This window comes from Pogona vitticeps, chromosome 9 (genome assembly GCF_051106095.1).
Source record: "Pogona vitticeps strain Pit_001003342236 chromosome 9, PviZW2.1, whole genome shotgun sequence".
NCBI lineage: Eukaryota > Metazoa > Chordata > Lepidosauria > Squamata > Agamidae > Pogona > Pogona vitticeps.
The window spans coordinates 257,408-285,034 of NC_135791.1; the positions used below are offsets into that span (position 1 = coordinate 257,408).

Here is a 27,627-nt window from a genome sequence, read left to right on the forward strand (position 1 = left end):
TTACCCAGGCACAGCCCTCCCTGAGAGAAGCGGCTGCCAGTCATGGAGCAGCATCGTCCCCTGCTGGCCGTTCAGCACCCACTCCCCCTCCCCAGCGTTGGTTCCTCGTCCTCCTCCAGAGGGACAGGCGGCCGCTTGCCTAGTGGCTCGAGCACAGCAGCCAGCTGAGACCTCAATGAAAGCTGTCCTTTACATGGCAACACCAGTTCGGCCCCTTATCTGGTGACACGGCCCCTGCTCTCTCTCCTGAGGGCACCAAGCCCTGGCTATACAACGCAAGGGCCAGCAGCTGTGCTGCTGCTGCTGCTGCTGCCGCCTATAACTGAGGGCTGGAGTTCCTAAGCCTTCTGCCCAGGCCACAATCTGGGGCTGGCAGGATGAGGAGTCCAGCCACATCTGCACAGCCACACATTTCCCATCACCACCAGATTCTCTCCTCCTACTTGCCCCCCCCCCAAAAAAACCCTCTCCCAAGTGCTAGAACAGCTCAGCTGTGAAGGGAACTGCCGCAGAGAGACCTCCTACTGGCACCAGTAGGCATAGGGCAGGCCAGCATGAAGATGCCACTCACGGAGAGCTCCAGCATGCCAGGCCTGGGTCAGCCCCTCTCTCACAATCTCAAGCCAAAGGTTTTCTCCTAGGTTTGAAAAACACTGTCTGAGGTTTATTCTAAAAAAGAAGCAGGGAAAATCAATGGCCACGTTGCCCAGCAGCGCAGCCATAGCGCCTTCTTCATCAGGCACACAGGTATGGCACCTCCTGTGCCAACCCCAAGCCCCAGAGTCATCGAACAATCAACGTTTACGCTTGAACTGGAATTTGTAAACTGCTGGCTGGTTTACTGTTTCCTTTTTCACCTTCACCTTCTGAGCCTTGTCCTGAAAAAAAAAAATAAAAAAATGAAACTCACCTTTAATGCCCCGCATCTTTCAGGCAGCTCAGACAGAGGGGCGAGGCTCTGGCCTCAGCAGTTGGTCCAGGGACAAAGGAGGACCCCCAGCTGGCACTACACCAACTGCAAGACCTGACTCTCCCCCTCCCACCTCAACATGTACAAGAGGCCCATGGCTCATCCCCATGGGTTGTGCCCAATAAGACAGGCCTGAGCTGCCGAGCGCAGCCATGGGGCAGAGGATCGAACCTTGAGGAAGAGCCAGCCAGGGAAGGCCAAGCCCAGTCCCCTTACCAAGAGATCCTTCCGGGTCTGAAGCTTCTGGGCAATGACAAACATCTTCCGCTCCCGCTCAATGCGCTGTTTCAGCAGGTTGTACTGTGCCTTCCTCTGCCGGGCCAGTTTCTAGAGGAAGAAGAAGGAAGGGAAAGGGTTGGTTCTTCCACTGCAGGCAAAGAGGGAACCCCAAGAGTCTGCCTCACCCTTCCAGCTGTCCTTAATGGGGTTTCCTCTTCCCACGCAGCCTCCCCAAAGCAGGGCCTTCCTTGGCCCCCACCCTGCTGTGTCCAGCACCCCAGGAAGGTCGTTCCTGCTGCCAGGTCCTCCAAGGGAAGGGAAGGGGTAAATCCTCCCCTAATGCATGGAGGGGATGTCTGAAAGGGGTTCCCTCCCAAGGTTCCCCAGATAGCTTTCTGCTGCCCTGGAGGTGTGCGAATGCGTGGGAATATGGTCTGAATCTTATCTGCGCATGATCTGGAAACATGAGAGGGCCCTGCTCTCCATCAGAATATATGTGTGTGTGTGGGGGGGAAAGGTGTGCTCTCTCTGAGGCCTGGCTCGGTGCCAGCACAAGGAAGCCGGCTGCCAGTTCCCATGGCACCCCAGCCCCAAGCTACCTGCCCCCACACAACTGGGAACCAGGCCGTATGACAGGGGCAGGTGTGAGCTAATTAGCACCAGCAAACCAGCAGACGGATCCCGACCTGTCCCACCCAAAGAAGAAGAAGACAGTGACTCAGCCCCGCTAGCCTGAACTCGCTCTGGGACTCCGGCAGGAGGGTGTAGCCCTATCTCCCATCTCCACCTCTGCATCTCTGGGCTGCTGCCACATTCCTTCGCATCTCCCACCACGTTGCACAACACTGCCTGGTGCCGACGGTGTTCTACCTCCCCTCCCCTCCCCTCCTTCCACAGCCAGACAGGGAACAGGGCAAGGAAGGCCAACCAAAGGACGAGGCGCTGGGTCAGGCGAGGGCCCCACCGGCCACCCTCAGCCCACAACCCCCTCAGAGCTGGAAATATTACTGGCAGCGCCACTGCAAAGGCCCAATGCCCTCAACCCCCCCCCCCCTCAGAGGCTGGGGAGCTTGGCAGGGCCCCTCCAGAGGCTTCCCTGGTCTCTGCAACATGAAGCACTCCCTTCTCCCCAGCAGAGCTCCGGGTGAACGCTCCACTGTGGTCCAGAGGCCCTCCCTTTGGCTGCTCCAGAGAAAGCCGCTAGGCACAACCCGCAACACAGGAGCCACACAGACCTGCAAGTGAGCCGGGGTGGTGGTCCCCTGAAGGGCTTCTTTCCTGAGGGTTTCAAGGGTTGGGCGATTGTACACCCGGCTGACCAGTTCTGGCGCTGTATTCAACTGGGTGGCGAGGTCAAATGTGCGCACTGGAAAAGGAAAGGTGCCTTGGCTGAAAGGCTTCTGGGGACCCAGTTTTCCTCAGCTGGGAAGTCCCTTCAAGGAAGACAGTTCCTGCTCTCTTAATTAGAGTGTTTCAGGGATGAGGAGGAAAGGAAGCAAAAACAGGGCAGCACCGGCATGGAACGCCTCAGAGGGATATAAGAAGCTACCAGGGAGGGAAGGAAGAGGAGAAACACAGGGCCACCCCACAGCTTTCTGTGTCTCTCTCCCTCCATAGCTGTCCCCCAGGAAAAGGCCACTACCAGATCTCCAGGCTCTGAATCAACGTCTATCTCAAACGTTTTGCTAAATTAACTGGGGCTCCTCTTGCAACCCTCTCTCTTCATATATAAGCCTGAAAGTGAAAATCATCTTGCCACCAACCCATGAAAATCCCTCTGAGATCCTTTCTGGTGGAAGCAGTAAGCAAAACTCTTTTTAAAAGGTCCAAATAAGCTGTCGTGCTGTTGGGCAAGACCGGCCTTCTTTCCACAACCAGCCTGAGCAAAATCAGCTCAGAAAGAGCAGAGGCAATCTTGGCAGGCTGAGCCCACAGTGAGGCTGGATGGCAGCTGGGCAGGAGACAAAACCTGAGGGGCCTGGCTCCTTGGCAGACTAGATGCGGCCCTTGCCCTCCTTCCTGCAGCCTCACATTTGGCAAAAGCAGCTCAGGAATCTGACAGGCGGTTTTGTGTCAAGAATTTAACAAACGTGCAAAAGACAAAGTAAAAAGGCTGCTTGGCTGCTTTCCTCCGCTCCAATCCATCCCCATCCAACTCCACCAGCTACCCTGCTCCCAACCCCCAACCCCTTTCTTCAGGGCAAGGAAAAAGATGGGAACCAACGAGATAAGAGGTGAAGCACAGGGCGCTGAACGGTTCCCCCCACCGGGCCCCACAAAAAAGGCAGGATTCCCTTTACCTTCCTCTTTGGTGTCGAAAAAGAAGGTGTGCTTGTTTGCTTGTTTTCCTTCTGCTTCCAGCAGGTGGAGCTCTGACTTCAGCCTTTCAATTTTCTGAGACAAACGGAAGCCATTAAATGTCAGTCCTCTCCCAGCTTTGCCTGGAAGCCACAGAATCACACCACCCACCCTTCTCTGGCACTCTGCCCATCCTGGGCCCCCTTTTCAGGGGCAGTCATCCTGTGCTGAAGGCTTTTCCTTTGTAAGCAGAGGTCAGATGCCCCACGAAGCAACCCTCGGCCCTATCTAGGACGAGAGCGCCTGCTTGAGGCCACACAGACACCCCCCCCCGGCACAGAGCCTCCGTCCCTCTGATCATAAGCAAGACGAGAGCAAATCATCAGGCACATGTTGGACACACCACAGGCCTTACTTAGCGACAGTTTGCTGCAGCCCTTCCACACACCCTCCTGCCCAAGTTACAGGAGGCGGTGTTTAAGAAGGCTTAACAAACCTCCTCGTGAGCCACCATCCTTGGGTGCTCCATAGCTGTGCGGCCCATCACTCCTCACGTGCCTTTCCTTCATGCCTCCCCCCCCCAACCCTCTCAACTGGAGACTGCCCTGGGGAGAACCACATGCTTGACTCTGAGGGCAACAACAACAACAACGGTCTCCGTTATTGTCCACAACCAGTAAGAACATTGAAAAAAGAGACAGCGGGTGAGAGGAAAAGGTTGACACCTCCCCTGCCCAGTTAGTCTGTTCTGACTGCACTGAGCAATCTCCCCCCCCCCCCCATGTGTTACCTTGATAAAACCATCCCAGAAATGACAGAAGAGCAGGCAAATCCTCCAGGACTCTTCATGGAGAGATTAAAAAAGGGGGGAGGGGAGGGGTCCCAGGGTGAAGACGGAACCTGGGATGGGGCAGCCCGCAGAGATTCAGGCACCCACCCACTGATCCCTGTCATTTCTCTTGGCACCTGGGCAGCGGCGGCAGCAGAAGGTGCCTGGAGGAGGGGGGATGACAAGCATCATTGAGACTGCAGACCTTCACCAGCTCCAGGGAAACCCTCAGGAGAAAAAGATGACAGGTGGATGGACCCTGACCTTGGCTTCAGCCACACGCTTCATTTCAATGTATTTCAGATCCTGGGTCCTCATCAGCTTCTGCTGCTCCAAGGTGGTTTCCTCTTCTGGCTGCTTAATGACATGCACGCCATCCTACGAGCAACCAAATGCATGGAATGAGCTTCAAGGAGACCAAGGGGAAGGGGCCTCAAGAAGGGCCCCTCTGGCTCACAAGGACAGCGGACAGGACAAGCCAGCCACCTCCCATGGGACCCTTCTGGACAGAAGACCTACAAATGGTCCCCAAATGTGAGCTACAACTCTGGCTACTTAATTCAAGCACTTATGGGGCAGAGGGAAGACTCACCCTCCCCACAGCCACCACAGTCTGAAAAGGATGGCAGAAGATCTCATCCCATCCTGCCTCCCCAGGCTGGCGGCCCCACGATGCCAAGTGAAAGCACCTGGCCTGACCGGGCAAAAGAATGGCTGCCAAAGCGCCGTCTTGTCAGGCTTCTGGAATCCCACCGGAACCGAAAGCTTGTGCCAACAGCTTTGTGCATCTAAATCAAACAGGCCTGCATTCTCTTACACAGGAAGGCCAGTTCACTTCCTTGCTGCTGTAAACACACCAGAAGCACGATGCTAGAGAGGGCTTTGCCAGATAATCGCCCTGAGGCCATTCTCCAGGGCTGCCCAGAGGCAGGCGCATCATCCGATCCAGTTGCTGCCCAGACTACCAAAAGGCCAAAGCTGCTGACCCGCCAGGGATACAGCCCGGGAGCGGCCCCTCCTCTCCGAGGCTCACCTGCAGCTGCACCCGGGTCATCCTGAAATAGAACTCGTCCGGGTTCTTCTCCTGAGCCTTCCGGCGAAGCGCCTGGAGCGCCTTCTGCTTCTTGTGGTAGTCACTGGAAGGCAAACCAGGCGAGAGGGTGGCGGTGCTGCTGCTGCTCCGGGGGGAGGGGGCAGGGCGGGGGGGGGGCAAGGCACAGGGCTGGCACGGAGAGACCCTCCCTGGCCACGTCTGCTGGCCCTCTAAAGACCCCCCCCCCGGCTTTCCGCAGGCAGGCAGGCAGGCAGGCAGGCAGGCAGGCAGGGAGGGAGGCTGCTGCGGCCCCTCCCGGGAGCGACAGGCAAGCGAGTTCCTCCCAGGACCCCCTCTCTTCCCCCCCCCCCCAGGCTGGAATCTTTTTCTCTCCCTCCGGCAGTGAGGGAAGGGGAGGGAAGGGGATCCGGGTGGGTTTCCACTCACTTGGCTCGGAGCTTGTAGTCCTTCTTTTTCTCGAGGAGGCCGAGGCGCTTCCGAGAGCCCGGCTGCAAAGGGAGAGAGGGAGGGCCGGCGGGCCCGTCAGGAGCGGAGGCGCGACCGGGGACCCCGAAAAAGGAGGGCCCCGCCCCGAAAAAAATCCCGCCCGCACCCGCGCCCGCACCCCTGTCCGGAAGGCCGCCCCTGCCTGGGTGGGTGGCGAAAGACCCCCACCACCACCACCACCCCGACCCCCCACGGCTCTTCCGCCCCCTTTCCCGGCGAGGGAAGGAAGGGGAAGCCGCCGGACCCCCGCCCCACCTGGGCGCGCTCCCGATGCGCGCGCTGCCCGGCCTTGGCCGCCTTCTTGAACGCCGCCGCCGCCGCCATCCTGCGAGCGACCGCCGCCGCCTTCCAGGGGAGAGGAAGGAGGAAGGTTCCGCCCCTGCTGCACGTGACCGGCACTTCCGGCCCCGCCCCCTCGCGCCTCCTACACTTCCGGCGGGCGGTTGGAGGAGACGCGCTTGCCTCCGAACTCGCCCTGCGATGCGCAGGCGCAGTGCGGTCCCCGAGCCGCCGCCGCCTTCCTCCTCCTCCTCTCTCCCGGAAGCGCCGGCGAGCCCGGTCCCGCGTGGGCGTCTCTCTCGCTGCCCCTTCCTGCCAGCCCTGGGCTCCCGGTCCCCCTGCAAGGTAGGCCAAGGGGAGCGAGAGAGGAGAGGCCGCCCCAAAGGCCGCCGAGGACCGGAACCGCCCCCCCTTCCCAAGTCCTCCCCCCCCGGCGGCGGCGGCGGCGGCGGCCCCGGTTCTTGTCGGCTGCGCCCGCGGGACCTCGCGCCGGGATCCGCGGGGAGGGAGGTGGTGGTGGTCCGGGACTCCCCCCCCCCCCGTCTAAGCAGCCCCCGCCTTCCCAGGCACAGAGGGAGGGGGAAGGGGAAGGGGAAGGGGAAGGGCTTCTCGCCTCCACCTCCCGGTAAGGCTTTCGGGGCAGGCGTGGTTTCCCACCGCAGGTCGTCCCTCCGCGCTCCGAAGAAGGCGCCCGTCTTGGCGTTTGTGCAAGTCCCCCGGCGGGTTCGGGGGGGGGGCGGTCACGGTGGGACTCAGAAGCAAGACACAGAAAAAAATAAAAAATAAAAAGGAGAAGCCCCTGTTTGAGCTGGAAAGAAGGTGTGCCGTCATTTATCATTATACAGTAAAAGCAGATAAGAGCCCCCTCCCCAGTCCCGGGAAGAAAATATGTGGCAGGAATAGCATCAGCGTGGATGCTGTGGTTGTGGTTGTTGTTGGGGGCCCTGGTAGGGTGTCTGCCTGTTGGATTATTTGCTGTTAAAGATATTTCAGATAAATGCTGAGAATTGTTGGCTCGAAAAGAAAGGACCACCAGAGTATCCACAGCCATGTAAAATACTCAATGAACAGCGAAGGTGAACGGGGAAAAAATAGTCAGCAAACAAACAATACATATAAAGAAGTAACCCAATATACATCTGTTTCATAAAAAATATCAGACTTCTTTTAAAATTTTTTTTATTAAACCAACCAACATAAACAACATAAACCTAACATCACAGTAAAATACAATTACTTATTCCATCAGTGCCACCATCACCCTCAGGGCTAGCATTAATAATACTTTAAATTTCACTCAGTCCATTTTCTCTCAAACTTAATTGTTTCTTCTCTCAGTGTATACCCCTTCCCTCTCCGAAATACATATTCCAAGAATACACTCCATATTATAATCATTATTTTGATAGGCCTCTTATTATTTTCATATCCCACGTCAGTTTATCATTAATTGCCATATCCCATAGTTCTCTATACCAGTGGTCCCCAACCTTTGGCCTCCAGATGTTCTTGGACTACAGCTCCCAGAAACCTTCACCACCACCTCTGCTGGCCAGGATTTCTGGGAGCTGAAGTCTAGGAACATCTGGAGGCCCAAGGCTGGGGACCACTGCTCTATACAATTCTTCTAAATTGAGTTGGTTATCATTTTTCCAGTTTTTTTGCAAAAATTAACCTTGCTGCTGTAAACATTATTACTATTAAATCCCTATTTTCTTTCAACAATTGACCGTTCTTAACCAAATTCAATAAAGCCATTGACTGGGACATTGACTATTTAATCCAGTTATTTCCCTCATTTCTTTAAAAATTTGCTTCCATTCTTGCTTTCTTAGATCACATGACCACCACATATGTCTATACATCCTCTTCCCTTTCTTACACCTCCAGCATAGTGGAGCAGATGGAGCCTACTAACTGTCCTATACTGTATATTCAAAGGTTAAGGAATTGTTTCTCCGTGTCTGGATATGTTGCAGCCTAAAGTGAATCCTAATGAAGGTTTATTTTTCACTCCCCCAGTCCCTAATTCAGGATGCTAAATACTTAAATTATTTCTTAGATTTTTAGGTTCTTTCTTTCGTTCTTATTTTCTTTAAAAGCGAAATCCAGCTCCCCCTCCCTCCCCCCCCCAACTAAGAGATATAAAAGTTTGACTGGTCCTTTTACAAACAGTCAGTCTATTAATAAGCAGTTTAAAAAGTTTCTCTTGGCTAGCCAAGGTGGGACTCTCCCCTCCCGCAGGATTCCCCACTGGGGAGGGGGTAGTTCTTCCTCCTCACACATCAGCTGCCGCTGATTGTTTTTGTTTTTAAGATTGCTTTCATAGTCCACCCGTTTTTTTAAAAAAAAATATTTTATTTTATTAAACAAACATCCAATCTACACAACATAAACCTGAAGTACACTTACATATACAGTACATAAAACGATCACCCTCAGGGATAGCATTAATAATATTTTAAGTTTCATTCAGTCCACTTTCTCTCCAAAACGTGATTGTTTCTTCCCTCGATGTCTACCCCTTCCTTCTCCTGTTGCCTCAAGGATATTGTAAATATTTTAAAGGCACTTACAGATCCATGAGCCCTTTTTTTGCTGCCTTGTATAGATTTCAGGGTGAGAGCTGCGGGAATTTCAAGCCCCGGCGATCAAGGTCCAGGACACGCCCCGCCCCCGCCGCCTCCTCCTCCGGGGGAGCAGCTCCGCCCTCGGGAGGGGAGCCGGGGGGGGGGCGGCTGCCGGGGAAGGGGCGCGGCTGCTCTGCTCCGGGCAGCTGCGGGGAGCACGGCCGAGAGCGGAGCGCGGCGGAGCCTCCGCGGGCAGGGGCGCAGGAGCGGAGTTGGTAGCCGGAGGTGAGAGCGGCGGCGCCCCCGGGACTTGGCCGGGAGGTGGGTGGGCGGGCGGGGGTCCTGCTCAGACGCCCTCCTTTCTTCCCCCGGACTCTCCCGTGCCTCTTCTGCCGCCGGGGGGGGGGGACAGGTGGGCGCGACAGGGCGGCGGCCACCCTGCCCGGGAGGGCGAGCAGGTCTTGAGCCTTTCTCTCCCCGCCCCGTCGGCGAAGGCGCCCCTAGTTCCCGAGGGCTGAGGAGCGAAGACCGGGCTGTTCGGGGAACAGAAGCAGGATCCTCCCGGGGAGAAGGGAGGCGGGAACCGCACTTCGGGTCTCGAGAGTCGGGGGGGGCGCCGTCTCCGGGCGGGGGCTGTGCAAACGCCCCAAGGAGCGCCCCTCCTTTTCTCACGCCCGGGAGACGGGGAAGGAACTCGCCTTCCGAGGAGTTCGATGGGAGGAGGACGGGGAGTTGCGGGCCGCGGGCTAGGGGTCCTGTCCCCCCCCCTCCGCCCGGGCCCCGTGTGCCTACGTGGGAGCTCTGGAGAGCAACATGGCCGGGCTGGGGCAGGAAGAGAGGCCGGGGTCCCTCGCCGGGCAGGCGGGGGGGGGGCGGACGGGTAGGAAGGGCTCCGAGCCTTCCGCGAAAAGTTCCGGAGAGAGCAAACGAAGTGAGCGCGGGGACGGTGAAGAGAGTGTTTCTGGGGCAGCAGGAACTGGGATGAGGGTGGGCCGCCGGGGGGGGGGGGCGGCGAGCAGGGCGGCAGAAAGCTTGAGCTTGCTTGGGCTGCCCCGGCTTGAAGCGGGCAGGCACCCGCTCCCCCGAAATATGGCCCGGCAGCCGGCGAGTGTGACGGGAGCCTCCGTGGCCCCCGGCCCCGAACTCCTTTGGGAGCACACGTTCCCCGCTCCCCATCCCTCCCCCGCCGCCGCCGCCGCCGCCACTCTTCTTTGTTCGAGTGCATGTCCCATTTGCGGGGCGGAAAGAGTCGCCAGCTCAGCCCTGAAAGGGGACGGATGCTTCTCGCTGGGCTGAGATCGCCGCCTCCTCTCCTTCTCCGAGCACTGCTGGAACTTGGGGGTTGGTAGCTGTCCCAATCGCGCCCCCCACCCCTCCATGGCTCCAGCGCCCAGGCAGGGCTGGGAACCGAACGTAGACAGACTTGGGCTGCGGGTGGGGGCCTGCAGAATCGCCCCACCGACGGAAACAACGCTCAATTGGGGGGGGGAGTAGGAGTAGGTGTTCAATCAAGCCCAACCGACTTACAGCGACCCTAATAGGGCCGCTGTCAAGGTAAGTGAGATGTTGGAGTGGTTTGACCCGTTTCAGTCCGCCATGGCGGAGAGGGGATTCCAACCCTCTTTGAGAGAGCCCTCGTCCCGCACTCTCTGCCCACGACACCACAGTGGAAATCCTAAACAGGAATATTGGGTGGTTTAATTCCTGTTAAAGGAAGCAAGACTCTGGGGGGCCTCTGCAAAACCCAGACCCCCTTTTACAGCTATGAAACTGTCCTCCCCTCCTGAGTGGGTGTTCCCCCCCCAACTATTAACCAAGCCCTATTTGTCTTCCAAAGCAACTCTTGTTGGCCGACACTCTCCGGACAGAGGCCAGGGCAGTCTGCAGACTCCATTGCCATAGGCCAGCCGAGAGAAAACCCGTGGCTAACTGAAGGGAAAACGGGGTGCAGCAACGCAAGATACCAGTTCATGAACTTAGACCTACTCGCGACTGGAAGGCCCCATTAGAGCAGACGTATTAAACCAATAGAAGGGTGATGCAGCTTAACATGCACTCCATGACTGATGCAAAAGGTGTAAATGGGGGGCAGGGGGTGTGAGCTGGCAAATGGGATTTAGGCGTTGATTTTCCTTAATAGCAATTTGTGCTATAATCTAGCAAAACACCCACCTTTCGGGCTCTCTGGACAGATGGGAGGGGGGGCTTCCTTTCCTCATGTTCCCTGCTCAGTGAGTGCCCTGCAAAGTGTAAAATCAGTTCCAAGTCTTCCCTTGGTCTTCCCAGTGGGCTGAAGCCCCCCCCCCAACTGGGCTCCCCAGCAATGGCTAGTTGGGTCATGTTGGCGGCTGCGGTGGTGGGTGCTGGAGGTTTCCTCAGCCTTGCTGTGATGAGTCACCTTGAGCTCATGCTGTCTCCGGAACCTCTAAAGGTGCTGGGGTGGTGTGTGTGGTGGTGGTGGGGAGGACAGGCCCATTTCCTGGGTGTGTCATCCTGCCGCTTTTCTGTCCTGAGTCACAGGGTGGGTGGGAGGGAGTGCAATCGACAGGAGAGGGAAAGAAGCTCCCTGCTTGTAGCCAGTAGTCCCAAATTGAATTGCGGTCTTTAAGGAGAGGGTGGGGGTGAGGGCTCTGGGCCTGTGCAAATGTGCCCCCCCCCCGCTATCTTGGCCTTCTTGGCCAGTGGCTGAAGAAAGGGCCCTTCCTCAGCTCAGTTCTCTTCAGGCGAAGGACAAGCTCAGGCTTGGGACTTGAGGCTGGGGTGTGTGTGTTCATGACGCAGCCTTCCCATTTTACACCCACTGTTGGCTGAACAACATTCTTCATTTTATATTTCTTCTCTTCTGCACATCTATTAGGGCAGGGGCATTTTGTCCCATACTCCTGGTGCACCGAATTTGTCCCTCGTTTCCACCCTGCAAAGGCTTCATTCTTTCCGCTTGCTCAGCCCTCTTCCTGTAAGCTGCTCTCCTCCTTTGTCTTTTGCTCCTGGTTTAAGGTTTCTTCTGGGTAAACCAGCTGCCTTTTGCCTCCTCCTAGGAGCCTCCAGCAGCTCCAGTTCAATCCCCATACAGGCCACCAGATTCTGTTGGGGAGCAAGAGTCTCTCCGCCCCAACCTCTTTGTCTCCCAGCCTAGGCAACTTCCCTCCTCCCTCAGTGCACTCGCCTCGGCCCTCCCACTCCTGCACACACACACCCCCCCAATGCCAGGCTTCTTCCTCTGTGGCAGCCCTTGCCCTGGAATCGGTCAGGTGTGCTTCCGGCCTCTTCTTTTCCCTCCCTCCCTCCCTTTCTTTCCTTTCTCTTTGGCTTGCTTGCTCTCCATTGCCTTTCCTGCCCAGGGCCAGAGAGCCGCCTGCTTTGCAGCAGGAGAAGCTGGGGAGAAGGATTCACTGGCTGAGGTCCTTCTGCTCTCCCCACCACTCTGATTAAACGAGGCCCAGAACCACCACCTCTGTCTGCCTCCTGGCTCAGGAAACTTTGTCCTTGGCTTGTCTGTAGTGGCAGCAGCTGTGAGTGTTTGGGGCTGGTCAGTTTGGGCAGGAACTGGGTGACAAGCCAGGTGATGCCAGCTCAGACGTTCCCCGCCCACAGGCTCATGCAAGTGGCGGCCGTGGTGTGCTCTGCTGACTGCCAGAGGTGTGGAAGGAAGGCTGTGCCATTGTAGCTTGCTGCACATGGGCCCTCCCCAGATCTGGACTTTCTGTGAAGTTCCACAGCCGCCATGCCTCTACTACGTGCGGGAGGCGTGCCTTCCCCTTTTGGCACACTGGAAGGAAAACAGAGGCTCCGGTTGCACCACTAGCCTTCATGTTGCAGCCCGGCCTCCTTGTGCTCAGACAGCATGGCAGAAAGGAATCTCTGGCAGATAATGCTAATCTCTCTGGGAGGGTGCCAGCCTCGATGTGCCGATGCCGCTTAGGCGCTCTGCCAGGTGACTCTCCTGCTGCTGCTGCTGCTGCTGCTGCTAGAAGAGTCAAGTACGCCTGGCACAGAGGGCCTAACCTGGTGGTGTCTGGCAGCCATTCCTTCTGTGCTCTCTTCTGAGAACTGGTGATATGTTTGTCTGGGAAGGAGGCTTCCCCTTTCAGGCAGCAGATACTGAAGCGGGATCCTCGGCCTCATCCTTTGGGGAGGCAGAAAGCCCTTGCTAAGGCTCTTGGAAGCTTTGGTGCCTCTGATCCCCCATGATTGCCCCTTGCAGATCTCTCTGGAGTGGGACAGGCAGGGCCCTGGGGGTGGGCGCTGCAGTTGCTGATCAGGGGAGGCTTGGGCCTGCCCCCTGCCAGTCCTCCGTAGCCCAAACTCTCAGCAGCAGGACGGCGCTCAGAGGAAGGTGAAGTGCAGCCTAGTGCCTCTCCACTCTGAGGCTGGCAACGCCCCCCCCCATCCCCACTTATTTTGCTGCTTCTGCAAATGCTTGCTTGTGTGGAGGAGTGGGGAGAACCCAAGGGCAGCTGGCAATGCCTAGGGGAAAGTGAGGACGTCCAAACTCAGTGGGACCATCGAGATGTCTTGGTGCGGGTCCAGAGTTTGGCTCCTCTGCCGTCTCTGCGAACACCCTCTTTTCTCCTCCTCTCCCATTTATTTATTTGCTTTATACCCTGCCCATCTGGCCTATAAGACCACTCTAGGCGGCCATTACTCTGAGAGCCCCCATCACCTGGTCCGGAGCTTGAGATGCCTGCCTCTGGGGACTGGAGCCACTCCCTGGGGGGTGGGGTCCTTCTCCCCCTGCTGCACGTCAGCCGGGCCAGTGGGGCTTCTTCCTAGTGGCCATGCTGCTCTGAGACCCAGGGGCACGCTCCCAGGAGAAGCCACTGGCTGCCTGGCTCCCTCTTGCACTCTGGAAAGGGGCCAGAGAGCTCTGCTCCTGCCGGAGGCTGCTTGCTCCCCGGTTCCTATGGCTCGAGGATGTGGTGCAGGAAACCCAACCTGCCGGATTGCTCTGCCTTCCTGCCTGCCTGAGGAGTGCACCCCTGCCTGGCTTGGGGCCCTGGCCACACATTGCCCTTGTCGATCGGACGGGTGCCCAGCTGAGCCAAGCAGCTGCTGCTGCCTCTCTCCAGGAACAGATGCCCCTGCCGCCACCGGCCACCGTCCTTGTTTGTGCATTGTTTCCAGGACTGGAGTTTCCTCACTTCCCTGTCCAGCAGCAGCTGCAGAAGCTGGCTGCCAAAGCAAACAGGAGCCGAGAAAGAGAGGGAGGGGGAGGCCCGCAGGGGGAGGGACTCAGTCCTGGCAACCCCCGCAGGGGTGTCTGCCTGGAAGTAGCCTGGAGGCTTCCTAGGAGAGGCACTGGAGGAGAGGGGTGGGCAAGCGGCTGGCCGGCTGTCTCCCTGAGAGCAAGCCTTGTGTTAACTCCACATCGGAAACCCTGGGCCGCCTCGACAAGGGCTGCCTTGCCAGAGCAGGAGATCTCTGGGTCTCCGTGGACCTCTTGGGCTCCTGGTGGCCTGACCTTCAGCAATGTAGGGAGGCCCCACTAGCCCCCCCCATGTTCCCCCTCTGACCCCACAAGGAAAAGGGTTGAGGGGAAACCACAGGAGGACGTGGCGGTGGCCACTTTGAGGGTGGGATGCCCAGGAAGGGCCCCGTGTTTGGGGCACCTGCCCAACTGGGTCCCTGCCACTTCCCCAACCTGGGCAGAAGAGGAAGCCGCAGCCTCTCCCTCCCTGGGCAGGCTCAGTCAGCCGCCTGGCATGCTTCTCTCCTCTGGCCCTCCATCCGGGCGGGGGGGGGACACTGTTGCCGCCCCTTTTCCAGGGGCCCTGAGCGGCATGCAGAAAACAGCAGAAAGCAGCCGCCGCCTCTCAGCAGACAAGACCGAGCCTTCCAGCTCCACAAACCCTTCCCACTTGGGGAGGAGGAGCAGGAAGAAGAGGTGCATTTGTCCCAGGGAGTGAAGATGCAGCTGCCCTGAGACTTGCAAGGACCTTCCGCCCCCCCCCCCAACCCTCCAAAAAACACACACCTCGGGCTTGCTTGTGCAGCCAGGGCAGCCTCTGCTGGGCGGAGGGGAAAGGGCCACCACCTTGTGAGGAGGGGCAGCTGGTGAGTGGCCTTGAGCGGCTTGGCCTTGTGCTCTGCCCCCCCCCCCAGGCCTCGTCTGCCTCTCCTCCCCCAGCCTCATCGCCCCCTGACTCTAAAAGGCTGGAGGCCTTGTGCTGAGGTCCCAATCCTTCCTGGGCTGGCTTCAGAGCAGGCTGTGGCCTCCTCTCTTGCGCCATTTGGGGTTAGGGGTCCTTCTCCATGGTCTCTGGTACAGAGACCGGCTTGGTGTGACAAACCTCCCCCCCCCCAGTGGAGCGGGACCCATTCGTGGCCTGTGAGTGCTGCAGATTGTGCCCAAATGGGGGTCCATGCATGGAGGCAGGAAAGGCCCACGGGCCTGTGGGTGCTGAGCATATTTTCCTTTAGGGCTGACGGGGGAGTGTCAGGGTTGCTGACGGAGGGAGGGAGCCAAGAGGGAAGGGGATCCTGTACTGGTGCCCTCAACCTCTCGGGACCCAAGAATGTGGGTGGTTGGGTGGAGGCACTCAGGAGGCGGGGGACCCTTCCTTTCATTGCTAAATGGGAGGAAGGTCAGAGGCCACACATTGCTGGTCCTTGAGGCATCAGGCGCCCAGACGTATGGCTGAGCACTGCCCCCCCCTCCCCAAATTCCTTCTCTGGAACCTGCTTTTCAGCACAGGATGGAAAGGGGCCTCAAAGGAAGAGCAGCCTCCAACCCGGAAAAGCACAGAAGGGCTTTTGCCCCCCCTCCCCGGCTCCAGGGTCCTGGGCAGCCCCAAGAGAGGGGGGTTCCCTCTGGGTGTGGCTGCTGCCCCCCCCCAGCTGGGACAGAGGGAACTGCCCTCTCCACGATGGCTTCCTGGGCTCTGCAGCAGATGCCACCTATGGATCTCAGCCCTGGCGAAATGCTTGGCATCTCCTGCCCTAAAAATACCCACCCAGGATCAGGCGTGCCTCAGCTGGGGTCTCTCTCCCAGTGTCCCATTACATGGGGTCCCCCCCAATGTCCGAGGCAACCTTCTGTTCTTGCTGCAGCAGCTGCGTGACCAGCTGCTACCCCCCATACCTTCAATGGATACCCCCCTTCCTCATCAAGCCCTCCCCCTTGTCTGGACACTCAAAATAGACCTGGGAGGTTGATGTGCCCTCCCTCCCCATTTGTGTGGCTGCCTGACCATGCCTAGCAAAGCTCCAAGAGGGTGGGAGGTTTCCCTCTCCCCCAAAGCTCTCTCCAGCCCCTCGGGGTGGGGGGGGTTGATGAGGATCCTCTTGGCCCTTCTGGGCTGGTTGAAGCTTGCTGATGGGTGATGCCCCGGTGGCTTGCTGTTTCTGGCCCCCTTCCCTTTGGTGTCTCGGGAAGGCCCCTTTCGCCTGGGATCTGTGACAGGCCTGCTCTCTGTTTGGAGGGAAAAGTCTCCCTGTGCAGCTGGGAGGCAGGGGCACTGCTTTCCTGGTTCCCAGCTGCATGGGTTTTTGAAGGTCCCATCATGAAAGCCGGTGCCTATTCATGAAGGCATGCATGCAGGTGCCTGTCCACACGGCCCCCGATCTGCCCTAGCTGGGATTCCCTGTGAGATGCCTGGCCGGAGGTGGACTAGGGGCTCTGCAGTTTGCAGCGTGCCCCCTTCCCTAGTTTGGAATGGCCCTTTCTCTCCTCATTTGGGTCAGAGGGGGAGAGCCAGCCAGAGGCCTCTTCCTCTGCCCCGCTGCCTGGCTCTTGTAGGCTGCTGGGGACCTTTTATACGTGGTGCCGGCTGCCGTTCCTGTACTCAGACGCTCCTTGTGGCAAGCAGGACCTGGCAGCTGATGGACCTTTACCTCATCCTGCAAAAATGCTCCATTACTGGGAAAACGAAAGTGGTCTGAAGTTTCTGGGCTGAAAGATAGTGTCTGCTGGAACCACGGCAGCAGGGTGTTCGCTCTCCAAGTGGACAATTTCCTGGTTGTCCAAGTGCAGCCCCTGAGCCGAGGGAGAGCCAGCAGAGCTGGTGGGCCAGGGGTCAAAACCCCACAGGTAGCCTGGTCCAGGTGCCTCCTCTTTCCCCCTTCAGCCGCTCACTTTCCAGACTGCTGGAGGGGCTGGCACTCGGGGGCTCTCTGTTAGCAATTTCAGACCTAATCTGGGTGGTTTGACTCCCTGTGAATCCGAAATACGCTTGCCTGCCCTTTCAGGTTGGAGGGTTGCCTGCTCTGTTTGCTGCCAGGGCCAGAGGGGCCGTGAAGGCCAAGGTTGCAGATGCCAAAGCACAATAGCTTGGCTCCCGTTTGAGAGCTGCCCATGTTCTGGTTGGCATCCAGCATCAAAGGAAAGGGGGCTGGGCCCGACGGGGAAGGCTCCCTCTGCTGCTGCAGCCCAGCTTTCTGGTGCCCAAGACTGAGCTGGCAGGGGGAGGCAGAGGCAGAGGATTCCCCATTGCTGGTGGGGTGCTCATGTGCGCACGTACACCCCCCCCCCCGACACAACACCTGGGAATGGACAAGCGTGTCCGTCTGGAACGGATTAGGAACAGCCAGGCCCTTCCTTGAAGTCGTGAAACTGAAACAAACAAACAAAAATCCCCTGCCTGTTTCCAGTCTTGGGAGCTTTTTGACTTCTTTTGTGAGTGAGAGAAAGCCTGTTGCTTTGCAGTTTGTGGAAGTTGTGACCAAATTACTTGGCATGCGGGAAAACAAGCATGTTCCTTCTTGTGTTGCAATGGATGAGCGACTGAGGAAGGGGGGAGCGGGTCCTGCCCAGGCTCCTCCTCTTCCTCCTCCTCCTCCTCCCTGTTTGTGAAGAGGCCGCTGCCTGGGGGTGGGAGGGGGTTGCTCTCCTGCTTCAGTTCCCCAGAAGCTGCTCAGCTGCAGTGGGCCTGAACCCCTGGCCAGCAGGTTTGGGTTGGAGCTGCCCTCCAGACGTGTGCCTTTGCTCTGCGAGGCCACATTAGGGCATCCACACACCTTTCTGTGTTCTCGAACCTGGAGCCTGTTGTTGATATGTTTTGCTGCAAGTGTTAACAATAAGCGGGAGAGGAAGAATGATTTACCTTTGTAGCAGATACGAGGGTGGTCGGCAGCTAAACGCCAATAAGGAAACTTTTATTGGGAAAGTTGTACTGAAGATAGGGAGAACTAAACCCGCACCCTAGCTAGACGGGCCGTGACCTCCCATGGGGGAGATTGTCCAACTGCTCCTGAGAAGGGAGGGAAGGCAGGAAACAGACTAAATGGCAGGTCACGACAGGCGAGAGTCTCCCTTCAAAGCACAAGGAGGTGAGGGAAGGAACAGGACTCCAGAGAGCTCCAGAAGCCACAGACAGCCTTTTCCAAACTCTTATCATGAATCCCTCTTGTGCCTGTTTCGGCTGGAGCGGGGCTAAGAGGCAAGACCCAAGGGCTGGCAGAGCCCAGAGTGGGGCGGGGCCCTTCCCGATGGGGCCAGTAGGGCTTGCAGAGAGCCCACCGGCCCCAGCCCCACCTTTCCGAGCAATCCAGGAGGGCCCCTTTCCGGGGCAGCAGCTTCATCTTGGCTCAGAAGGGCACGGCCTAAAAGGGAGGGCCATGGCCGCCCTTAAGGGGTCCGTCTGGCCTTTGGACTGAAAAAGCCCCCCCCCCATCCCCTCCCCAGAGCTCCTTGTGTGGAAGTGGAGTTTCTTTTCTGTCCGACAGACTGGCTTGAGGGAGAGGCCTTCCTGGGTGTCCCCTTGGCTGTGAACTAAGCCACAGGGAAAGGGGGGGGCACTCCGCCTGGCTCCCACAAGAGACGCCTCCTTCACCTGAGCCTGCAAGGGGGCCGCAGGGTGGTGGGGAGGGGAGGACGCCCTTCTGCAGGGAAGCCACCTGGCCCAGAACCCTGAACTGGAAAGGTGCAAGTTCAGGAGTCCCACAGAGCGCGGGCTGCAGAGGACAAGTCCTCTCTTGGTTGCAGCACAAGGCATGCTCTGGGTTGCCCCAGAGGCTTTTCCTGCATGCGCAGACTAGCTTTGGTTTCCCAGCCTCATTTTCCTGGTGCCTGAGCTTTGTGGAGGGGCCTCTCTTGCCTGCCCCCCCCCCCCGCTTGCTGGCCTTTCCTCACAAAAATCCTGACCTTTGCACACCCTGTGATTGTGGCCCTCACCTCTCTCTGGGTGAGCGCCTCTCTTCCACGCCTCTGGCTGTCCCTGTTCCCTTTGCCCTGACTAGTGTGTGTGTGTGTGTGTGTATGGGGGGGGGAGATGGCTGTCTGGCTTCCCGCTTAAGGGATGGGATGTTTCTCTCCCGTTTCCCTGTTGTGTCCTGCCCCTTCAGTCGTGCTGGGGCTAGTCCCATGGATGAAGCGCTGGCCTTTATCTGTGTCTCACTTAGATTATGTTGGGTTCTGAGGGTCTTCTCTAAGTACAATTAGTCCTAGAGCCAACGTGCTTTGGTCTTTGTGTCCAAAGACGTCTCTGTCCGAAAGGCCTGGGTGTTTGTTCTCATTCAGGAACGTCCCCTCCCTGGGCTGGCATCTGCCCGTGCCACCTGGCAGTGCCCCAAAGGTAGCCTGGGATTCTGGGCTGGCTTTTCTGCTGCGGGGCTTCCTGGAAGAAGGACTGGCCGAGGAGGGCTCTCTGGTTCCCCCAGGGAGATATTGCCATGGCGGGGACGGATTTGCAGCTGGCTGAGGCTTGTGCTGGGAGCGTCATTGATACCAGATGGCCTGCAGCCAACTCTGGCTGCGTCTGGAAGATCTCCGCTGTGCAGATGGAAATTCGATCCAGTAATGGATGAGGAAGAAAAGGTGCTTGGGGCTTCCTTCTGGCTGGAAGCAGTGCTCTCAAGTCCCACTGTGTGTGTGGGGGGGGAGTCCCTTCCCTTCTCAAAAAAGGGCGGGAGTGCCCCCACACGTGTGCAACAGATGGCCCAGATTTCTTGGCCAGCATTAGGGAGTGTAACCCAAGCCCCTTTCTGTTCCCTGCTTCTTGGAAGCCGCCGCCTGTTTCCCTGCTTGGCAGGAGCATCCAGTTTGGCCCCCAACCCGGACAACACAATGGCCCGGCAGCTTCTCTTGATCTCCGAGCCCAGCTGCCTTGGGTGGGAGGGAGCCCAAAAGCTGGGCTAGCACCTCCTCGCCTGGACACCTGATCTCCCTCCCCCCCCCCACAGCTGCAGCAAGAGCAAACTGTTTTGACCAAATTTGGAGACAAGAGCTCCCTTCTTCTTCCTGGGAGTGAGACTGCTCGGTGGAAGCCAGAGAGCCCTGCTGCCTGCCTCTCCCTCTGGCACCAACCCTCCCCTCCCCTCCCCACCCCAGGTTCCTTGCTAGAATGCAAGATGGCCGTAGTGCCCACAGGTGAAGAGGCCATTGAGATGCCTGGTGGGCCCCTGGCAAGACTTTTTTTGGGGGGGGTTCAGGAAATGAGATGGTGCATTGCCCTGCATTGAAGCGCTTAAAGGAGCTGCGGGCCTGCTTTCCTCTCTTGGCTCTCTGGGCTTCTCTCACAATCAGGAGGAGCTGCACACAGAAGAGGCTTGCGTGTGTCTGCTTGCTTGTGCTGGACTGCACAGGGCAGAGGCGCCCAGGCCTTGGAGGCCACAGAACGCTGCTGGAGGAGGGGCGCTTTGCTTCCTTTTTCTTTCCCAATTGTCAAAAGTCGTGCTCACTAGATAACCATGACACATTTCCTAAATGTTGCATTGTACATGATGCCTCCTCTTCTTTGGGAACAAGAACACAGGATAAGCCCCAGCAGGCAAAGAACTCTGGGCAGGATGCCCTCAGGGTGCCAGCCAGGCTGCAGAAGCCCTTCTGGGACAGTCCTCTGGGGGTCAGCCAACCAGCTGAGGTTCACTTACTTACAGTGCAGGTGTGCCTGGAAGTGGGAGGTGATGCAGCTCCTCAGAGGTGCGCCATCCAGAAGGCACAGTTTGGCAGCTTCCGGACCGGACAGTACTCCTGGAGAGACCAAGGGCTACTGTGGCCAAGAGTACCTGTGCCCGGAAGGGTCTGACGGAACAGTCGCTCCGGCTTCTTCAGAGGGCTAACCTGGACACTCCAGTCAAAGCCTCCTCCTCTTCAGGCTGAATGTTTGAAGTCGCTGCATCCTTGTGAGGTTGCTACCATGCCCTCTGTGTGGTGGTGCTGGGCTTTGTGAACCACAGCAGATGCAAAGGGTGACAGCTAGATTTCTTTCTTTCTTTTTCCTGGCATGTGCTTCGTGCGCCACATACATCGAATCTTGTGCCAATTACAGTAGCTCCTGGTGTGCTTAGAGTGCTGGAAAAAGCTGCTCCTTCTTCACTGTCAATGCCTAACTGGTTTGCTATCAGGATATCATATCTCTAAATGAGCCCATGCCTAACTTAATTGTCTTCTTCAGAAGACCTGTCACATGCCTCTACACCAAGGAAACAGATTACCTACTTGGTTACAATCAACAGATCAGATAACAAGGAAACAGAAATTGGTAGGGGACCAGGTCAGGGCTTTCTCGAGATATACGTGTGTGTGTGTTTGCCTGTGTGGTGGAAGACTCTCCCTTAGAAATCGAAAATTACCACAAACCTGGATTTGCTCACACTGCCTTGTGATTTCAAGGGTTTTCAAAAGCTTTACTGTCTAGTAATGGAGTTTTCAATAGCTTTACTCCATAGTACTGAAGTTGCCTTAATCTCAGGATGTTGTAAAGTTGGTTTGCTCTGCTTTTCATTTGAATGGTTTGAAGGGACTGTATTTGACTCTGTTTATTGCTGTCTGGGCTCTTTGGGGTTACAAAATGATGCACCAATAGCAATGACACAGAAGGTGTGTCTGCCCCCAGGCGCCCGGAAGGTGGCACATGCTTTCAGTGAGGCCTAGCCGTGTGCCCCTTGGGGTACTTCTGCTTTCAGAATTGGATTGATTAATGCTCTTGTTTTATTTCTTTGTAAAGTTGCTTGCAGCCTGAAGTACCATTTTCAGCCACTTGATACCAGATGGTTTCTAGAAATGGAAAGTAGAGGCAGGCCTGGGAAGTTCGATTCTTCTTGGGGTCTCCTGGCAGCTTTATGCTACTCTTCCATCCGAAGGGCCCCATGCTATGAAAGAGAGAGAGAGAGGAGGAGGAGGAGGAGGACTCCTGCCCATATGTGCCATACCTGGGAGGGTGGCAGGTGGAGTAACCCAGTAAAGGAAAGGCTGAAAAAGTACTGGTGTGGAGGGACAGAGAGAGATGAGCAAGGAAGCAAAGGAGTGACAGAGAAGAAGGTAGAGGGGAAAAGCCAGACAGGGGACTAAGTTTGTTGCGCTTGCCAAATCTGGACACTTCTGCTAGGCATTTGGAAAATGCATGTGTCCCTTTACGCAAAATCTCTTATGGAAGAAGTGAGGGGTGCCTGGCCTTCGGAAAAAGAGCTACGTTACTCTGTGCAAGCATATCCAGGCAGAAATCAAAACAAAACAATAAAACAAAAATAGAAAACAAAGAGGTTGTCTTACCTTAAAGACTGTTACATTTCAGTGTCAGCCTTTTTATACAGTAGCTGAATCCACACATGTCTGAGAAAGTGGGTTTGATCTGTGAAAGCTCACGCCCAAACAGAACAGTTAAGTGATACAATGTTTTCATTTTGTGTTTTCTCCAGTGTGCCTTTGTGTCCTGGCTCTTTCTCAGCAATGAGTTGTTATGGGTGGAGCCTCTTGTGTGTGTGCGCGTGGGGGGGGCTGCACTGCACTGCTCAAGATGCAGGCTTGCAGGCACACTGGCCCTAGGGGTGAATGGAGCAGGACAGAATGAGAGGCAGAAGAGGGGCATGGCATGGCTAATGAGGGTAATCAGCTGTGATGCCCCCCCCCATGGAGTGAATGGATCTCTTCCCTTCTTTCTCTTTCCCCATCTCCCCCCCCCCCCCCCACACACACACGGAGCACATGTGATGGGTTACTTACAGCCTCTCTCCCTGGGCCTGGAGCTGCCCTCTGCCCTATGGCAGACGCCATCCCAAGAAAGGGGGCAGACCCCCTTCTCCCCGCTGGGGAACTTGCCCAGGTGGCTTTGCTCACAGGAACCAATACTCTCCTCTGGGGGAGAGGTGGTGGGACGGCCCACAGCTGCGCTGTGTGTGTGTGTGTGTGTGTGTGTGTGTGTGAGAGAGAGAGAGAGAGAGAGAAGAGTCCAGAGGAGAGGGGGGTTCAGAAAGGGATGGCAGGCCTTCCCCTGTCCCCGGGGGGCCCCCTCTTTCCCTAGGGCTTCTGTAAGAAAGGCGTGAAATGTTGGGATTTCCAGGAGTCCCCCTTGCTGTTGGCTGGTGGGGCAGGAACAAGAGGGGTGGGTGGGCCGCCAGTGGGGGGGGGGAGAAATGGGACAGGGTGTCTTGAGCAAGGCCTTTGTTCCTGTTCATCCCATTCATCACTAGCCAGAAGAAGGAAGGGATAGCCACCCCCACCTCCTCCACATTCCTGCCTCGCAGGGAGTCCAGCTGAGCCTCCCCCCAACTCCCCTATGCCCCCCACCCCCTGCCAAAGACAAGCTGGCCCCTCCCTTCCACCCTTCTTCCTCTTCTCCCTGCTTGCACAGTGCCTCATTCTGGCCAGGTGGGGGCTGGCGGTGGGCTGGCATCTGACCACAGCCCTGAGAAGAGGAGGAGGAGGAGGAGGAGGAGGAGGAGGGCACATTTTGTCTGGCTGGTGTTCCTGGGCCTTGTGTGTGTGTGTGTGTTTCCCTTCCAAGTCCTGGCCCAGGTTCACAGAGCCTGCAAAGCAAACTTGCAACACATATTCAGTGGGGGGGGTGTTCTCCTCCTGGGGGTGGCCATCACTGGCACACACACACACACACACACACACACTCCCTGCCAAAGGGAGGGGGAGACTTCAGGCCCCCTCTTCCTCCTCCAGGCGATACAGGCGGGTGCTGGGCCCAAGGGACCTTCCCCTTCCTGGGGATCCCTGCCCGGGGCTGGGGCTGACGTCTTCTCTTCTCTCTCCCTGGCAGGAGATCCAGGCCGGCAGCAAGATGACCACCGAGGGGTTTGACTGCTCCAGCTGCAAGGAGTCCCTTTACGGCCGCAAATACATCCAGGCTGGCGAGGGGCCCTTCTGTATCCCTTGCTATGACGCCCACTTTGCCAACACCTGCGACGAGTGCAAGGAACTCATCGGGCATGATTGCCGGGTAAGGCCCTGGCTGGGGCTGGGGCTGGGGCTGGGGCCGGGGGGGGCACTCCGTTTGGGTGACGGCTGCCTCTCAGACTAACGCTGAATACTCTCTCACCCCCCCCACCACCCCATCCCCAGGAGCTTTACTACGAGGACCGGCACTACCACGAGGGCTGTTTCCGCTGCTTCCGGTGCGACTGCTCCCTGGCCGACGAGCCCTTCACCTGCCAGGGGGAGGAGCTGCTCTGCAACGGGTGCTACTGCCGGGAGTTCTCCTCCCAGTGCATCGCCTGCCAGCAGGTGGTCATGCCAGGTGCGCAGCCGCCGCCTCCCCTTCTGGCTGGGCCTGGGGAGGGTCTCCCTCTGGCGCGCCTGCACAACATGCTCAGCCGCCATCTCTTGTCCCCCCCACCCCCCCACCCCTGGCCCCTGCAGGCTCCCGGAAGTTGGAGTACAATGGGCAGACCTGGCATGAGCACTGCTTCCTGTGCAGCAGCTGCCAGGAGCCCATCGGCTCCCGCTCCTTCATCCCCGACCAGAAGGACTATTACTGCGTCCCTTGCTATGAGAGCAAGTTTGCCCCCCGCTGCACCCACTGCAAGAAGGTGAGCCCCCCCTGAATGGAGATGGAGGGAGGGGAGCTGGGCAGGGCAGGGGGGCTAGCCTTGCAGACGATACAGCGGGGCAGGAGGGGTGGTCAGTGGAAGGCTTTGCGCAACCCCCCTGCCACTCTTGTGCCTACAGTCGCTGACCAAGGGGGGCGTGACGTACCGGGACGAGCCCTGGCACCGGGAGTGCTTCGTTTGCACCGGCTGCCGGACGCCCCTGGCGGGGCAGCAGTTCACCTCTCAGGAGGAGCAGCCCTTCTGCCTCCAGTGCTTCGGGAACCTCTACGCCAAGAAGTGCCGAGCCTGTGCCAAGCCCATCACAGGTGAGGGAGGGGCAGGGCACCCCCGTGGGGCACACCCCCACCAAACCCCACCTCCACCGACTCTCACACCCGCCCCTGCCCCCCCCATCCGGCTTTCTCTTCCAGGCTTCGGCGGGGGCAAATACGTCTCCTTCGAGGATCGCCACTGGCACCACCACTGCTTCAGCTGCTCCCGCTGTGCTGCCTCGCTGGTGGGCAAGGGCTTCATCCCTGAGAAGGATGAGATCCTGTGTCGTGACTGCGCTGGCAGCAGTCTCTGAGAGGGGACGCCCCCCCCCCCTCGTGCCTCTTTTTGCCCTGTGCGCCCAGGTGACCCTCCTGGAGTAGCTGGGCCAGGAGGACACCCCCCTGCTGACCTCCAAAGGCCTCCACCTGCCTGCCCGCCCGTCCGCCTGCCCGCCCGCCTGCCCACCTTTTCCAGCCCACCCAAGTGAGTGGGGCCAGCCCAGGCTCCCTGTACCCTACATGGCCAGGAGGATCTCCCCCTTCATAAGGCTCCCTCTCCCCTGGAGCCCTGAGGTCCAGTGTAGTGCGTGGGGAGGAGGGACAGAGCCCTGTCCACTGGGGGGGAGGGGTGCCCTTTATAGCAGTGACAAGGCTTGGACTCCCCCCCCCGAACTCATCCCACTCCTAGGCCTTGGGAAGAGGGGAGGGTCCCTTTATGTCAGGCCACCTCTCTTGCCCTTAGCAAGTTGCCCCCTGGCACCCCTTCCCCCCAATCCTGCAGGGCAGGAGGGCAGACTCTGCCCACTGCCTGTTGCTGCCCTGGCACCGGAAGAGACAGGCTGGCTCCTCCTTTCTGCCCCTTCTCCATCCTCTCCTGGAAAGGATCTAGAGGGGGAGGGTCTTTGGTGTGGGGCAGGGGCTCCCCCCCTGCAGTCCCAGGGCTCCACCAGGTGCTCAGCGGGCTTGCCAGGTGCTTTTTCTTGACTGGGCTCCTCCAGGTGGGCAGGCGGATGCTGCCCCTCTCTCCTGAACCTGCAGTCCCTCCTCTCCCTTTGGCAGATTGTGTTATGCATGCAGCTTTTGACAAACCCTGTAGCCAGTTCTTCCGATGCTTTCCGGGGTTGAGGTGGGGTGGGGAACAGGGGGAGTTGAGTGCCAAGCTCTCTGCTGGAGTGGAGAGTCCTGCTGCCCCCTTTGTATAGGTCTGGGCAGTGTGTCCCACCCACCTCTTCTAGCCTTGTATAATAAATCATATTAATTGGCTGTGGTTGTTCATCACTCACAAGTGGGAGGAAGGGTCTGTTCCTTCTCTGGAATGCGCAGGCTTCCTTCTGGCTGAGCTGGGCCCCCTTTGAAAAATGGCCTTCCTCCTGAGGCCAACCGTTTGCTTTGCCCTGAATTTTGCAGCCCAGTTCTTCCTCCCCCCCCCCCTTCTGTGCTGTTGGAGCTCTCTGGGTTGAATGGAAGGACTCATCCCAAACGCAGGGAGGGTGTCCCAAATGGGTGGGGGTCTGTTGTAGGGCCCAAGAAGGGTTTTGGGGGAAGGGGTGGGGCGGGGCTCCTGGGGCTGCCTTCCCAGATGTGAAATGGATCCAGACTGGCCCAGCAGCTGATGATGGATGGGACCAATGCCCCCCCCTCGCTGCGCACACACCTTTCCTGCTCACTTGGGCAATTATTTTCCCTGTAGCTGTAGTGGGTGGGTATTTTCTGCCTTTCTCACAGATCTTTTCTGTCTGTCCCTGAGTGTTTCATCAGCCCTGTCTGGGAAACGTTGGTGCCTGCCAAGGGAGGAGGGGAAGCTCCCTTCATAGTTCTGAGCATAATGTGTGTGTGTTTGTGTGTAAGTGCGTGTGTGTTCGTGCGTGCTGAGACTCTGCCCCCCCCTTTCCTGCCCCCATAAACTCCAGTGAGCAGCTACCCAGCGTGGGCTGCCTCTGGGCCCCCGGGAGTGGCGTTCTTCTCCAAAAAAGGAAATGGCCCAGCTGCCTGTGGCCAGCAACATCTGGATCCCATCCCGAAATGAGTGGGTCACGACTTGAGCTGCCTGCCTGATTTATATGTGGGGAGGGAGTGAGGTAATGCGGCAAGGCTGGAAGGCGGTGTGTGTGTGTGTGTGTGGGGGGAACCGAAAGGGAAGGTGGGCTGAGATGGCCCAACGGCCAAAGACTGAGGGGGGCCTGCAAAACAACCTTGCCCCAGGGAGAGCCCCCCCCTCCCAGACAGCATGGGCAAACAGTTTTGGCAATGCTGCTTCCCCCCCCCCCACTCCATGCAGAGCCACTGCCTGCAGAAGGCCGCCTCAGCCCTTCTTTTGGAAAGAAAGAAAAAAATCCCAACCTCCAGGCAGGCTCCAGTTTCCTTGGAGGCACCCGGGGGGCCTCCTGCCGCAGCCAGCTGCATTGGGTGGGGGTGGGGGCTGCCCTTTCGGTGTGGGGTGGTCTGGATTTATTTTGCTGGAAGCAGAAAATGAATAGAAGTGTCCGCCGCCCCCCGCCCCCTTGGCGTGGTTTATTTCAAGTCCCCAAAGAGACCTCCGACCTGAGGCAGCTTAAAGGATTTTGAGAAAGTAGCACAGTATTCAAGTCCGGTTAACCGGGTACAGTATTTAATAAAGACGACGTCGCTGAAGCTGAAGTTAAAACCGATCATTACCATGAAAGCAAATCACCCGGTGGGGCAACTTTTGCCAGGCCACCGACCTTTGGGCGAACTCTTGAGTCCCCTTCAGGGCAGAAAGGCCGCTTCTTAAAAAAAAAAACAGGAGGACATAATACAGCAGTATATGGAAGGAAGGAGTGGGTCTCCCACCCTCTGAAAGGCAGCGCGGTGTGGTGGGTAGCGCGTCGTCAGGCCAGGACTGAGGAGCCCTGGGTTCAAATCCCCGTTGATCCCAGTGAGCCTCTGGCAGGGCCTCAGAGGCAGCCTGGGGGCACACAAGGAGGAGAAAGGCTCCC

General features: G+C 57.9%; 2 protein-coding genes and 1 long non-coding RNA gene across 4 annotated transcripts; 1 reads left to right on the forward strand and 2 right to left on the reverse strand.

Annotated features, from left to right (window-relative positions):
• Positions 1-630: 630 nt before the first annotated feature.
• On the reverse strand, positions 631-6,249 carry UTP11 (UTP11 small subunit processome component). The gene is made up of 8 exons (XM_020800586.3): positions 6,112-6,249; positions 5,797-5,858; positions 5,350-5,452; positions 4,581-4,694; positions 3,490-3,583; positions 2,425-2,555; positions 1,187-1,297; positions 631-878 (listed from the first exon to the last, which is right to left on the reverse strand). Exons 1-8 carry the CDS (start codon positions 6,178-6,180, stop codon positions 795-797), a joined length of 768 nt encoding a protein of 255 aa, XP_020656245.3. The 5' UTR covers positions 6,181-6,249; the 3' UTR covers positions 631-794.
• Positions 6,250-6,336: 87 nt separating this feature from the next.
• On the forward strand, positions 6,337-25,933 carry FHL3 (four and a half LIM domains 3). Of its 2 annotated transcripts, none has more exons than XM_020800583.3 (6): positions 6,337-6,480; positions 23,630-23,809; positions 23,932-24,106; positions 24,229-24,398; positions 24,538-24,724; positions 24,830-25,933. In XM_020800583.3, the coding sequence occupies exons 1-6, from the start codon at positions 6,337-6,339 to the stop codon at positions 24,982-24,984; spliced, it is 1,011 nt and encodes a 336-aa protein (XP_020656242.3). In that variant the 3' UTR covers positions 24,985-25,933. The 2 variants fall into 2 exon arrangements, with proteins under 2 accessions (XP_020656242.3, XP_072835620.1); XM_072979519.2 differs by lacking the exon at positions 6,337-6,480 and adding an exon at positions 8,847-8,990.
• Positions 7,298-8,828, reverse strand: LOC144584276 (uncharacterized). The gene is made up of 2 exons (XR_013538414.1): positions 8,712-8,828; positions 7,298-7,810 (listed from the first exon to the last, which is right to left on the reverse strand). It is a non-coding gene; the product is annotated as an uncharacterized LOC144584276 (long non-coding RNA).
• Positions 25,934-27,627: the final 1,694 nt, after the last annotated feature.

Bases quoted from the DNA above. Each gene is read 5' to 3' on its own strand.
- UTP11 (XM_020800586.3), bottom strand. From the start codon at position 6,180: ATGGCGGCGGCGGCGGCGTTCAAGAAGGCGGCCAAGGCCGGGCAGCGC. The intron at 5,859-6,111 runs GTGGGGCGGGGG...CTCCCTTTGCAG, and splicing joins CGCATCGGGAGCGCGCCCAG to CCGGGCTCTCGGAAGCGCCT. The intron at 1,298-2,424 runs GTCTGTGTGGCT...TTCTTCCTCTAG, and splicing joins CCACCCCGGCTCACTTGCAG to AAACTGGCCCGGCAGAGGAA.
- FHL3 (XM_020800583.3), top strand. From the start codon at position 6,337: ATGCGCAGGCGCAGTGCGGTCCCCGAGCCGCCGCCGCCTTCCTCCTCC. The intron at 6,481-23,629 runs GTAGGCCAAGGG...TCTCCCTGGCAG, and splicing joins GCTCCCGGTCCCCCTGCAAG to GAGATCCAGGCCGGCAGCAA. The intron at 24,399-24,537 runs GTGAGCCCCCCC...TTGTGCCTACAG, and splicing joins GCTGCACCCACTGCAAGAAG to TCGCTGACCAAGGGGGGCGT.